Below are 14,068 nucleotides of genomic sequence, written 5' to 3'. Positions count from 1 at the left end.
GTTCTTGCTGATGATCACCGCACTTATAATTTATAATTGGTGGTTAAATAGAGTAAAACGTGTTGGGGGTAACGGTAAATTATATATTTTTTGTCATCTGCTTTTAGAAAAACCTCTCTAATTCATTCATGGCTTGAAATAATTGGTCTCGTTCGTAAGAGTCACCCCTGTGAGATTACTGACATCTGCTCCTTACATGCATGAATGAATGAAAATATGATATATTAATTTTCTGTATGAGGGTATGTCTCAACAAAGAGTAGACTAGAGTTGTTGTTGTTGTTCTTGTTGTTGTAACCTCCTTAATGACCATCAGGTGGAGACACAACACTAATACTGTACCGGTAATTATGAAAAGGTCAATCTAGATGTGTGATTGTATCAAATAGAGTCTGTCTAGGTTTGCATACATTTTTCCTCTACAAATTTGATGACCTACATCACTTTAGATGAATCCAAAGTATGCTGTCCAAATTCATATTAAGTCTGCTGTACCGAAATACAAGCGAGATGCAATGCCGTCCCCCCTTTATTATTCTCTGTGGAAGATTGTCTCTTTAATGTTTTAAAGTGTGACTTCTTTCTCTGTAAAGCACTATGAAATACCTTGTGTTTGAATGGTGATTGATAAATAAATCTGCGTTGCCTGATAGACATATGTGATCACTTTGAAGGAAATCAGCAGATACATCTCGGCAAACATTCATAATAGACCTCTCCTTATTTAGATCTTCTGATTGTGAGTATGTGCACATGTGTATGCATGTGATGATTTGCATATATTTGTTCATTAAATGTGACGTTAATGCTATTTTACAGATCACATCACAGATCGAGACATGCACAGTCTGGGTGTTCCCCCTGAATGTGCTCAGAATCAGGTTCCTTGTGTTATCTCCGGGCATACAGGCATATAGACAACCGCTTTGAATGAGAATGCCGCGTCTCAGCTCCATTATACCTTCGCTGTTTCATCAACAACAAACAATCTCTCTCTTATGGATAAAAACAAGCAGCCGGAAACAGGGTATTATAAGGTAATACAATGTACATGTGACTTACACACACACACACACACACACACACACACACACACACACACACACACACACACACACACACACACACACACACACACACACACACCCACAACCACACACACACACACACACACACACACACACACACACACACACACACACACACACACACACACACACACACACACTTAAATCCCTTTCCCCCACAGCATATGTTAAATCAACCATAACTTGACCAAATGGTCAAAGTGCAGATTACAGGAAAAACGCAATATGGCGGATGTCCAGGGCAGTAGTCCTCTGATGTATTTGTTGTAATACATAGCACAGTTCCACTAAGCTTCATTATCCACAAAGCAGTTGTCTTTAGGCCTTGTAGGTATTCAGATGTAAGCAGCTGAGTAAATGCATACTAAATACACTCACTATTGGTCTGCTGGTCGTGCAAAACTTAGTTTAGCTATCCCGGATTTCCAATCAATCTGAATTCATTCGTATATATAAAAAGCACTCCGAAATTTACTAGAGCGAGAGAGAGAGAGAGAGAGAGAGAGAGAGAGAGAGAGAGAGAGAGAGAGAGAGAGAGAGAGAGAGAGAGAGAGAGAGAGAGAGAGAGAGAGAGAGAGAGAGATTAACCAGAGATTAAACTGAAATTATGCAAAATGAGTATTTCCGCTAACATCAACAGAAAATGTATGCATATATTTTATGTGAAATAGAAAAAGGTAATCTCAGCAACAAAGCTTGTATCAATGGCTTTGATCACAAATGACCTCCCGATGAAACACAAACCCCACTGTAAAGGTAAACCCAGACATTGTTCATCGCTGTACATTTGAAATACAATACATTTGATTACATCAGTTGTTTTCTTTTCTTACTTTTTAATGTGGTGGTTGTTAAGGGTATTATAGGGCTGCGAGAGAGAGAGAGAGAGAGAGAGAGAGAGAGAGAGAGAGAGAGAGAGAGAGAGAGAGAGAGAGAGAGAGAGAGAGAGAGAGAGAGAGAGAGAGAGAGAGAGAGAGAGAGAGAGAGAGAGAGAAGGGGGCGTGTCACTTTCTTCGCAGGGGATTGCGCTCTTCTGTTTTGTCCCGGGCCAGAGGAACGTGCGCCTACCGAGGAGGAAGGACAAACCTCTCCTCTCTAGAGCGCGCAAGGTGGGAGAAGAAGAACCGAACCGACCACAATGAGGTGGTGATATAATATACACTCAGACATCTAGGCTTGACTAGGAAGTCATCATAATATGAATGGATTTAGTTGCGGATCAACACTCTGGAACTACACTACAAACGCCGGCAATCAGTTTGGCAAAAGTCTACGTCTGCGCGCGGGACGCACGGCACATTTAACGCACCTTCCTTCTCCAGTGGACATGGAAGCAGACGACATTATTTCAAGCCAATGACCTAAAAGTTGCCAGGCGTGTGTGTGTGTGTGTGTGTGTGTGTGTGTGTGTGTGTGTGTTACTTTCACACCCAGACTTCTTGGGCTGTTTGGGTGAAGAGGGTTCAATCGAGTTCACCGGACCTTGTCGTGAAGTGATCCGGGGATGGAACCGGAGGAGGGGAAACTCTCCGTGTGGGTCTGCCGGGAGGAGAAGCTGGTCTCCGGCGTGTCCAAACGAACCACCTGCGCCGATGTGGTCAAAGTCCTCCTGGAGGACCAGAACGTGCAGCAGGGCGCCTCGGCGTCCATGCTGTCCGGTCCCCCGCAGTCCTACTGCGTGGTGGAGAAATGGAGAGGCTTCGAGAGGATCTTACCCAACAAGACCAAAATCCTCCGCCTGTGGAGCGCTTGGGGCGAAGAACAGGAGAACGTGCGCTTCGTCCTAGTGAAAAACGAGGCGTCGCTGCCCAACAACGGACCGCGGAGCGCGGAGGCGCGCGTTGTGCAGAGCAAAGACAGCAGCTGTCCCGCCGGCCTCGGAGGGGTGCCGCTGAAGGGGTCCGCCAAGGCCGGCTGGACCGCCGCGGCGGGCGCCAACCTCTCGCAGCAGGACAAGCAGAGACGCGTGGTGAGGAAGGCCTTCAGGAAGCTGGATAAGATGAACAAAAAGAGAGAGGAGACGAACGTCTCCAAAGACAAAGTCTCCATGGAGAAAATGGAGACGCTGGTCCACTTGGTGATTTCCCAGGACCACACCATTCGCCAGCAGATCCATAGGATCAAGGAGCTGGACAAGGAGATAGAGAGGTATGAGGCAAAGGTGCACTTTGACAGGATCAAGAGACACGGCGTCAACTATGTGCAGGACACATATATGGTGGAGATGAGTGCGGAGATTAAAACTTTTTCAGACTGCAAACGCAAAGCCGGGTGGCTGGACGCGCGCGGCGCGACCACCACGGAGGCGGTCGCGCAGTTTGAGGAATACGCGAGCAGGTGCGAGGAGATGGTGCGTCTCGAGGAGGAACTAACGGAACGAGAGGCGCTCGTGGAGAGCATCACCGGCCAGCTGCAAGAGGAGCTCAACCAGCGGTGGATGAGGCGGCGGCGCGAGGAGCTGGGGGGTCGGGACGCGGAGAGTCTCGGGGGCTCGGCCGACATCACCCTGTCCGTGGCCGCTGCTACCGCCGCACCTGAGCACCTGCCCCACCCCCGAGCCCCTCCCGCCGCCGCAGAAGCAGACGTGGAGGGCCTGTCGGAGAACGACCTGGTGCTGGAGGAGGAGAGGATCAAGACTCAGCTGGACACCAGTCTGTACATCGGCCTGCGACTCAACACGGACTTACAGACGGTCAAAGGAGACCTTGACCTCAGTCTCGACATGTGGGAGGCCAAGGAGAAGGAACTGTTGGACCTACTGGCAAAGGTGGAGACGATGGAGGTGGAAAGGTTGAATAAAGAACTGACCGTCTGTGAGCAGGGTGGCGCAGGGACGACGGTGGTGGTGGAGGCCCAGGTCTCCTCCTCTTCTTCTCCTGCGGCTATGGATAAGGCCAGCGGCTGGGTGGACCAGGCGAGAGGTCTGTCCAGTACGTGCATTATGAACGACGACGACTCGGACACGGGACTCAGTTCCATGCACAGCCAGGACTCAGACAACCCGCCCGTCTGCGAGTCACTGGTATGACCTCGCGAACAGGATTACACCGCGCTACTTAATATGCAATATGAAAGACACACACTCAGGGGCATTGACATCTGTGTTGACGTTCACCGTGCAAGGAAATATCAATCGTTCGTTCTCTCTTACAAAAATACAATGCAAAATCGCACCTCAGTTCAGTTTCAGTTTACTGCGCCTCAACCGTTGCAACGAGACAACTTACCACGAGTCCATGAACAACATAGAGACGGATAGCACTACCCTTCAGATATTAGGACACATTCTTGTTTCAGGCATGGCCTCTAATATAGCAATAACTATCATATTTGGTAGGCAGACCAGTAATATGTGAAGATAAGTGTGATCCTGAAGTATTAACACATAACACATGTACTCATAGCATGCATTATGAATATATAGTGTGTTAAGGTCAACTTGGTTAAAGTTTGTTTGTTATCTATATATTTTTATCAGGCAGTAAGTGTGACAATATGGCAGTGTTTATTTGTTCGAAAGGCACTGTTAAAAATCTAGACTAGGCCTAGGCCTATCTAACCACAATTTGTAGAAAAGATTTGTTTTCTTCTTTTTGCTACACTCCAAGTCTTCCCTATGCTGATATCAAATAACGTGTAAAAAAACCACAAAAGGATAACATTGATTTATCTCTTTCTCCAAACTTCTGGCACATTTAATACCTTGGGTTTAGCTCTCAAACCAATCTTGCTGATGTTCTGATTTGACTCGAATATTAGACCCAGATGGATTAAAATATATGTATACTGACATTGTAAACATTAAGGGATAGAGAATGATACAAAGTGGTCTTCACTTTGACATTTTGCCAGTAGCCCTTATGTAGTTAAAAAAAAAGACGAATAAGGATTTTTTATTATTATCAAAGTATTTTGATAATCCTATACCCATTGGGTCTAAGAATCTAAAAGTATTTCTTATGTTTGGAACCAAGACAGATTTTGCTCAGCTGGTTTGTAATATTGTTAGTATTAATTCACTTTTCAGTCAAATCTGTTGTTGTTTTAAGATGAGGAAATTGCAATAGATCACCATACTAAATACAGTGCATAGATCATTTTTGTTGCGCATCAAATTCCCATGTCAGGTTAGTTGTCATGTTTTGCCGATCTATTGACTCTCATACTTGTGCTTCAGGTTGCTCTCTGGTTCTTTCATGTTTCCCATATGCCTTCATTCCAACACACAACCCTTTAAAAAACCCTGAGATCAACAGTAACATCACAATACAAGTACTTATTTAGATGGCCAACCAAGTCTTAAATAACTTCTAAATATAGTATTGCGTCTCTTCATTTCTCTAAACTGGAATCAGTCATGCCTTTCCTAAGGTGTTTCAAAGACCAAACGTACTGTGTGTGTACATATGTGTGTGTGTACGTGTGTGTGTGTACCTGTGTGTATGTGTGTGTGTGTGTCTGTGTACGTGTGTGTGTTCGTGTGTTACACTAGATGCATCCATTAATGTAGTTCTTGGAATAAATGTGAGCTCAAACATCCAGTTAATGTTGTGCATATGAACTCAATAACCAATAGATCAAAGTAAAAGCTTAAGCCCTGTAGCAATGGCTTTTAACATCGGATTCCCAATCCAAATAACCCGATCAATACGATGGACAGCATCATTCTGTACACTAAACTCAATGCCTGTATGTTTGCCGTTTCCTTTGTTTGTCTTGACAATTGCAAGTGTACTTCTGTCTATCGAAAGGTCAAATGTCACTTCCTGCAAACAGACATTTCCTCCGACTGCTTGACATTGTGCTTGGTTCACCGTGGACGCATCCAGTCACCACCGTGTCTGTTCAACACTGACACACCGACCATCGCTGTGGAAATAAACAGTATAACATTATGTTCTGCCTTGTGGTGTGTTTTCATTCCAATCGATCGACCTGTGGATAAGATATTGTCGATTGATTAATTTTTCCATATTTGTATAGTAGTTCAATGTTGTCTGTTGTTTAAAATGAAGGTGGTTTATGGGAATGTTCTGAATGTACCGCCGCTCCGCCTGTGGACAGTGCCTTGTCAGAGAAAGGTGCGGCTGCGTTTCAGGGTTTGTGCGTGTGTCAAACTTGTCTGATGCACAACCTAATTGCAGTTGGCTGATAATCCCGAGAGCAAATGCCCTTTTAACAAGCATGCATTCCAGACTGTAAACAGACTTTAGCTACCAATGTAATGCTGATCTCTGTGTGACATCTAGAAGATTGACTGCAGTGACACTGGTGCATCACTGCACATAGTAGATGCACCAGTGTCATTGTAGGATTTTCAAATATCGATGATCAAATCTTAGGATGAAACAAACCTATCTATATTATAACCTCATGTAATTTATATTGCCTTTGAATAGACGTAGCAAGGCTAGATTATAGTTTAGGTTATAGATAGGTTATAGTTTACATGCAGACCGGAATATATAAAACATGCCAATGGGGTAGCCAAGCCAATATATAGATGTATTTCCTACTTCTATGTAATGTACTTTATACTTCTGAGAAATCTTCCTCCTACTTCTAGGTTATCTGCTTCCAGTTTCATGCAATTTAATTCGAAAAAAAAACAAACCACACTTAGTGTAAAGTATAAGCAACTAACTGAATTTACTAAAGGTAAGAAATCAATATTTATAAAAACAATTTTCAATGGTTTCCCTTTTTTGTCTTCACATGTTCAAAAATGTAGGCCAATATAGAACTTTTAACACATGTTCAGAAGGGAACTGGGTAGTGTTTGCTATTGTATTACTGTTTAGTCATTTTAAAAAGCTCTTCACCGTAACTTTCTTATGAGTAGCCTCACAGACGAGGCCTCTCTGGTGACTACTGTCTCTGGTAAACCATGAACATCCTTGTGTACGTGTTTTGTTGCCCCTTTATTTTGAACATAAGCCTCTGCTGCCTCTCTAGTGGTACAGTCTGCTGTTTCATTCATCCTCAACAGTGACATTAACCATGACGTTAACTGATAAGATTCCTCTATCGTCGGCCTGTACCTAATCTAATCCCATGCAAAGCTGTCAGAGGAGACAACGCTTTCTTTACCTGATACCAGATCCATGCCTGCACCCCAATCGGCTGTTTTATTAATCAGGGATCTTACAAGTCCTGGCTTCTCTCTTCAACCATTGGTGGACTGTTGGCTGCGATGACTAGCCAGGGGTGGTTTCATGTGTCTGCTCTTAGTGTGAGTGGTGCTCTGGTCTCCGTGTTCAGGCTGTGTGTGTGTGTGATGGGAGTCAGATCTACTGTTTGGCCATTGGATTTGGGGGCCAGCTCCTCACACTCTCCGGCCTGTCCGTCTGGACTCTATGGTGTGTTTGTCTCTGTCTGTCTGTCTGTTTGAGTGAGTGCATCTGTCTCTTCATTATCCCGCTCCCCCAAACACATGCACGCGCACACACGTGCACACACACACACACACACACACTCATACACACGCATGCAGGGAAAGTGATGCCGGCTGAGGTTATGCAAGCATGTGCAGCATGAGCGTGCATTTGAACGTAGGCCTACGTCTCAGCGCTGAGCCCTCTGGTGGTGTGGCGTGCGGTGTGTGTGTGTGTGTGTGTGTGTGTGTGTGTGTGTGTGTGTGTGTGTGTGTGTGTGTGTGTGTGTGTGTGTGTGTGTGTGTGCGGTCAGCTAAGGAGCAGCTGTTCACCATGTCTTCCACCAAAAACACTAGAGTCTATATAACCAGACATGTAAAATATGGTCTCGAAGATTCTCTATGGATATAAATGTGTGTGTGTGTGTGTGTGTGTCTACCTAGTGTTCCTGTGTTCCAGTCCAAGCAAGACTGCCATCAATGCTCCTCCAGCCCTGGGGTTCAGTCTATTTTAGTTCAAACTGCCAGATGATTATGTCATTGTGTTATTATCATTAGGACACCAGGTAGGAATTGGTTCACCTTGAAGACATCTCCAAAAAAAAAAGAACAGAGAGAAAATCATCCACATACAGAATAGAATGAGAGTGACGGAACGAGAACAGTGAAAGAGGGTGTGTGTGTGTGTGTGTGTGTGTGTGTGTGTGTGTGTGTGTGTGTGTGTGTGTGTGTGTGTGTGTGTGTGTGTGTGAGAGCTAGGAAGAGAGGTAGAGAGTGAGAGAAAATAGTGTGTGTGTGGGAGAGAGAGATACTGAGAGAGAAAAAGTGTGTGAGAGAGAGAGAACCCAATAACAGCTGTTCATCCTGGATGAAAGAGTATAGTGTGTGAACATGTGTGTGTATGTGTGTGTATGGGAACATGACTGTGTCTGTGTGAGTGTGTGTGTGAGTATGCATGCACACACACGTCATGGGGTGCTAATCCCTGCGGAAAGCCAGTAGACGTAACTACAAGTGTAAGAGAGCGTGTGTGAAACAGTGTGTGTGTCCGGGTATGTGAGGGGGTAAAAGGGTGTGTGTGTGTGTGTGTGTGTGTGTGTTTGAGACACCCTGAGAGACTGTGTGAGTGTTTATGAGAGACATAGAGCAAATGTGTGTGCGTATTGGTGCGTGCATGTGTGTATGTGAGGCACCTGCTATGGGACTGCGTATCCTGCAGCCCTAATAAACAGCTGGACACAACTATGAATCAAATTGTCATTGGCAGAGCTTTAAATACACATCCAGGCTGCCTAAGCTGTGTGATTCACGAGCGTGCAGTAGCGGCACTGGGGAACAGAACTAATGAAGGCTACAAAGATATCAACAACACGAAGAAAACCACTACAGGCATAATATTAGAAATAACAGTATGGACATAAAGCACACTGTTAGTTATAGCTGTAGTTAGTTATAGCTGTAGTATAACTAAGTTATTATGTGTGGTCGTCCTTGTGTTTTGGGTCATGTTTGCGTGTGGGTGACATAGCCGCTGGCGACAGGTGTGACATTTTAGCATTTAAAGTATTTTAAATATTTACTTTCCAGACGTCCAGCATAACCTGAAGTTCAAAATATGAGCTTGAGTGTGTGGATGTGTCTGTGTGTGTATATGTGTATGTGTATTTGTGTGTGCACGTGTGTGCATGTCTACATGCGTGCATGTGTATGTGTGTGTATATCGCGTGTGTGTGTGTGTGTGTGTGTGTGTGTGTGTGTGTGTGTGTGTGTGTGTGTGTGTGTGTGTGTGTGTGTGTGTGTGTGAATTTAGAGGTAAGTCCTGCCTCTATGTCCTGAAGCGGCCGCTCCTCTGAAGTCGACGCCAGAGGATTAATCCCCATCAATCCACATACGTCCAACCCACCGGGAACCAGCATCCCCCCGTCCTCTCTCTGGGCTGTGCAGGTACTCCATGACGACCCAGCTACCTGCAGGTGATTCCTAACAGGCTCATATCATATTCCAAGCACATTACACCCCTCCCCAACGCCAGTCATCCATTATAGCATGCACCGAGCATTGGACCATAACCAAGGGATCCCTGACCCGAGCTGTCTGGCATAGCATCATTACTTATTTAATAGTTGATCCTTTATTCAACCTTTAGACGTCATTTGTGTGAATCACTGTTCCTATTATGAAGCCTGCAAGGCCAGCGGCAGCAAAAGGACACAGAATGGGTCGAGTCGAGTTCCGACGCTTCCTTCCACTTCCCTGAATGTCACACTGGTTACAGGAAAGACATCCTGACTGGGATAACCACTACATGCGTGGCTTGAGGGAATGCCTATTACAGCAAAACCAGTCCAGGGTCGGAGCAAATCATTTTAAGCTTGTCTATGATCTAAGAGAGCCTACTGTGTGTGTGTTATAGTGTGTGTTATAGTGTGTGTTATAGTGTGTGTGTGTGTGTGTGTGTGTGTGTGTGTGTAAGGCGTTATGAATAATGAAGGGGGACCAGCCGGGCGGCTGGTCCTGCCGTGTCAGGATGGATTAGGATGGGACCTGATGAGAGGCTCAGAAGGCGGGGGGGGCCATTATGAGGCACTTATGCCGCTTTTCCACCGCACATGTAGCTCGACTCGACACGACTCGACACGACACGACTCGACACGGTAGCAGCACGGGTGCTTTTCCACCGCAAATAGTACCTCCTGGACGTGGGCGGGGTCGGCTGCGCGAAAGGGCCGTGACGTATTTGTGTACGGGACGCAAACAACACATACGCAACCCACACATGGACAGAACCCACATAACAACAATGGAGGACATCGATCGCATTACTATTATTAGCTGGCATGTTGAAGAAGTTGGAGAAGTGGAACATGTTGGCTGCGCGCTGCTATGGATGTTACCAGCATGGTTGCCATGTCGCTCTCGTGACTTCGTCACACTCTCTGGCCAATCAGTCGCCGGCCGTCTGCCGACGTCACCTTTTAGCATCGGCTCAGCTCGCTTGGAACCTAGAGCGAGTAGGTACTAGAAAAAGCAGCCACTTCAGGTACCAGATACCATGGTACCGCGGTGGAAACGCAAAAAATGCGAGCTGAGTCGAGTCGTGTCGAGTCGTGTCGAGCTGGTACCATGCAGTGGAAAAGCGGCATTAGAGAAGTCACACCCGCACCCCCGCCACATGGCGCGGTGGGCTGGGGCTCACGGGGACACACGGCACGATAGAGGGAGCGATCACGGGATAGCGAGAAGATTAAGAGAGAGAGAGAGAAAGGGGGGGGAGAGAGAGACATAGAGAGAGAGACAGAGAGAGACAGAGACAGAGACAGAGACCGAGAGAGAGAGAGAGAGAGGTAGCGACAGGTAGAGAGAGGTAGAGAGAGAGAGAGAGAGAGAGAGACTCCAATTTAAGTATCAGGGCGGAAGAAGGGGCTCAGCGTCCCCCTGCAACCGTGGAAACATTTGCAAAGTTGATTTTTTAATCAACTTTCTTTCCCTTTGGCTTTTTGATTTGATGCTAGAAAAACAAACAAATCCATGACCTCTTTCAGACAAGGTGCCGATTATTCAAAATCTGTGGCCCCTGATGAGAGCTAACGGAATGGTAAAACCTATACCTCGACACCACATATTTACTGGGAACTTAATAAATTGTTTATGTCCTCGGCCGGCTGGTCGTGCCAACCGGTTCCGTCTTGGCATCGGAAATGTTTGATGGTTGGACCAGAAGTGCTGCGTCTGCAGTCATTTAACGGCAGGCAGCGCCGGGGCTAGGTTCATTATTCAGACGACAACTTATCAAACTGCAATCTAACAAGCACTCATAATGATTAGCAACCAATCCCAAAGCTGAGCTGGCTGCTGTGCTGTTAGGGCTCCTAACTGATGCTCGGCTGTTGAGCAGCATGCAAGGACACTGCCCCCGTTTTATTACCCCTCTTAAGAAAATTCATATCGCATATTACACAGATTCACATCCATGCGCCACCCTGCGAGCTGCAACTCAGTCCATACTTAATGTTGTCATAAAACCCCCGATGGAGAGCAGAGATAGAATTAATAGCACTGGCAAAGTAGACAAAGGGAGACGAATGAACAGCGTGGGCCAGCGAGGGAGACACAGTGATTAATAGAGCTGTTGGAAGGAGTACAAGGCCTTGACGTTTATGGACTTGATAAGCCTGTTCTTGCTGTGGGCTTGTTTCTCCTCTCGTCTCGACAGCAGGCATGGAAGGGAAGTGGCAGACGAATGACAGACTCTTCCAGTCCATTTATTTGCATCCGTGTCATCTTTTTTTTTTTGCTTTGGACTATAAACCTGAGGGGCAGGTCGTCTGGAGTCCAAGAGTGAAGAAGTAAATCACCATCAACATCAGCATAGCTGGCCTCACAGGAAATGTGGTTGTCATCGTGTGTGGCGCCCCTGACCACGGATGTATAGTATATGTTGATAAAGCATTATATGGTTGGAATTGCCTCGTCATGTTTGTTCAAGGACAATACATGGCAAAAGTGGCCAACGCAATTCATCCTCCTATTGCAGCAATGTTGTAATTATATTATTGTAGGCTTCCACAAAAGATGTGTCCCACAGTGTACGTTTCATGGAACAAGGAAAGGTTGATAATCACAGACTCCTGACTTAATGCTCTGATAATGATACGTTGTACACCTCACAAACACAATCCCAGCCATGCAGTACACCCCACCCCTTAGCGCATAGTCATTAAAAAATATTATATTAATATTAAATATATAAATATTCAAGGTAATTCATAAGCAAATAAAGCAAATCGGTAGAGTAGCCTCATTGGGCAGAAGGAGACAAGAAGCAGTACACTCGTGATTATTACACAATATCCTATAAACATTGCCATGGGTCCAGGTCCTACTGCCTTTGTTTTTTCTAATATGAAGTATACGTTTTCATGTTCAAATCAAAACAAGGAAACCCTATTGAGAGCAGGTCACGCCCTGAGACATCTTAAATGTCAACTCTAACCACGAGTGGACGTAAATCAACTGCATGAATCCAACCTGCCAGGCCTATCGGCGGAACAGGTGGCAAGGCGTTGCCGAGAGATTAGAACAAACACACACTGACGAGGACCAACTGCACAAACACGCAGATTCACTACATAGATTTGTTTTGCAATATGTACCAAACAATAAACCACTGGTTCATTAGAAGACTATTCAAACAACAAACCTCTGGTTCATTAGAAGACTATTCAAACAACAAACTTCTGGTTCATTAGAAGACTATTCAAACAATAAACCTCTGGTTCATTTAAAGACTATTCAAACAATAAACCTCTGGTTCATTTAAAGACTCTTCAAAGATGCAATCTGCGATTTCAATTCCCCCTCCACAGTATTTCAAAAAACAAATAGAACAAACGTAATCCTGCCCATCTTACAAGCTTGGCAGCATAGCACCCTAATAATAATAATGGCAATAATAAGTAAGGCTCTACTGGCTCTACAACAGGCGGGCATGTAGTGGCAAAGCTAGACACCAATCAGCCGTAGAGCCTTGCTTCCTGAGGGCCTGGGACCAGGAAGTGAGCGTCATACGGGTGCAGTAGGTTTAGCAGACAGCGTTTCACCCACGGTGATAAGATGGGATAAAGATTAGGGAAAAGGTAAACTATGATGTTCACACCCGGTTCACAGCTCTATTTGACACCTGCGCTATGGTGTGTGTGTGTGTGTGTGTGTGTGTGTGTGTGTGTGTGTGTGTGTGTGTGTGACTGAGAACTCTATGGCATTGAGTGAGATACCAAAGATGCCCTTCAACTAACTCCAGATTTGTGTCAAGTTATGCTCAGCCGACCTTGCAGTCCCATATGGTAGGGTTACACAGGGCAGTTGTCGGTGGAAAAGATGAATAACAACATGAAACATAGCACAGTGCACCTACCACTGCACTTCCTCAAGAAAAAAACTGGAAGACGCACCATTTGAATCTTGTCTTGTCAACATGTTCAGGAGGCTATTATGGGCTTTTATTTTTGCTGGCTGCTCTTGATGGGTGTAATGGAAACGAAGGCAGGGTATAGTGCATTGTAACTGCTTTAATTGGCCTTTAAAAACCCCTCATCTAGGCAATTATCAAATCAAAATTAGGTAGTGTAGAAGTTGTGACAACGTAGGCGGAGGACAGCGCCGCCTGGGCCTTGTTGATTATGTGCACAGAATCAGAAAAAAATATTAGTGCCATCATCATTATCATCTCTTCTTAGGGAATAAAGAAAGAAAGTAGTTTGTATTTCTTCTATTCAAAATGATATATTTGTTAAATTCATAATTACTTTCCAATTACTTGTAAACATACAATTATGTCTTCAATATCATGCATTGCACCCTCTGGTGTAAACCGGTGATCAGTCACTCAACACACTTTCTTTGTCTCTCTCTCTCCCTAGTACAACGCCTGTGTATATGAATGTAATTATTAAAGAATACATTATTTAAAATGATCATAATTTGATATTCCTTGGAACCACACTGACAAGGCATTAGATGCAGTGAGTGGAACAGTTGATTAATACAGTTTCCAGTAACCATATTGACAGAGGGTGAAGAAATGTAAATATGCCAAACCTGCTGTGAC

General features: G+C 45.0%; 1 protein-coding gene across 1 annotated transcript; it reads left to right on the top strand.

Annotated features, from left to right (window-relative positions):
* Positions 1-2,123: 2,123 nt before the first annotated feature.
* rassf10a (Ras association domain family member 10a) lies at positions 2,124-5,983 on the top strand. Its single transcript, XM_060060765.1, has one exon. The coding sequence runs from the start codon at positions 2,593-2,595 to the stop codon at positions 4,114-4,116; it is 1,524 nt and encodes a 507-aa protein (XP_059916748.1). The 5' UTR covers positions 2,124-2,592; the 3' UTR covers positions 4,117-5,983.
* Positions 5,984-14,068: the final 8,085 nt, after the last annotated feature.

The sequence above is a fragment of the Gadus macrocephalus genome, chromosome 9, assembly GCF_031168955.1.
Source record: "Gadus macrocephalus chromosome 9, ASM3116895v1".
Classification (NCBI taxonomy): Eukaryota; Metazoa; Chordata; class Actinopteri; order Gadiformes; family Gadidae; genus Gadus; species Gadus macrocephalus.
Note: the sequence above shows the minus strand (reverse complement) of the source record. Positions and strands in the feature narration are given on the sequence as shown.

What these genes read in the sequence shown, in the direction of transcription:
- rassf10a (XM_060060765.1), top strand. Translation starts at nt 2,593, where the DNA reads ATGGAACCGGAGGAGGGGAAACTCTCCGTGTGGGTCTGCCGGGAGGAG.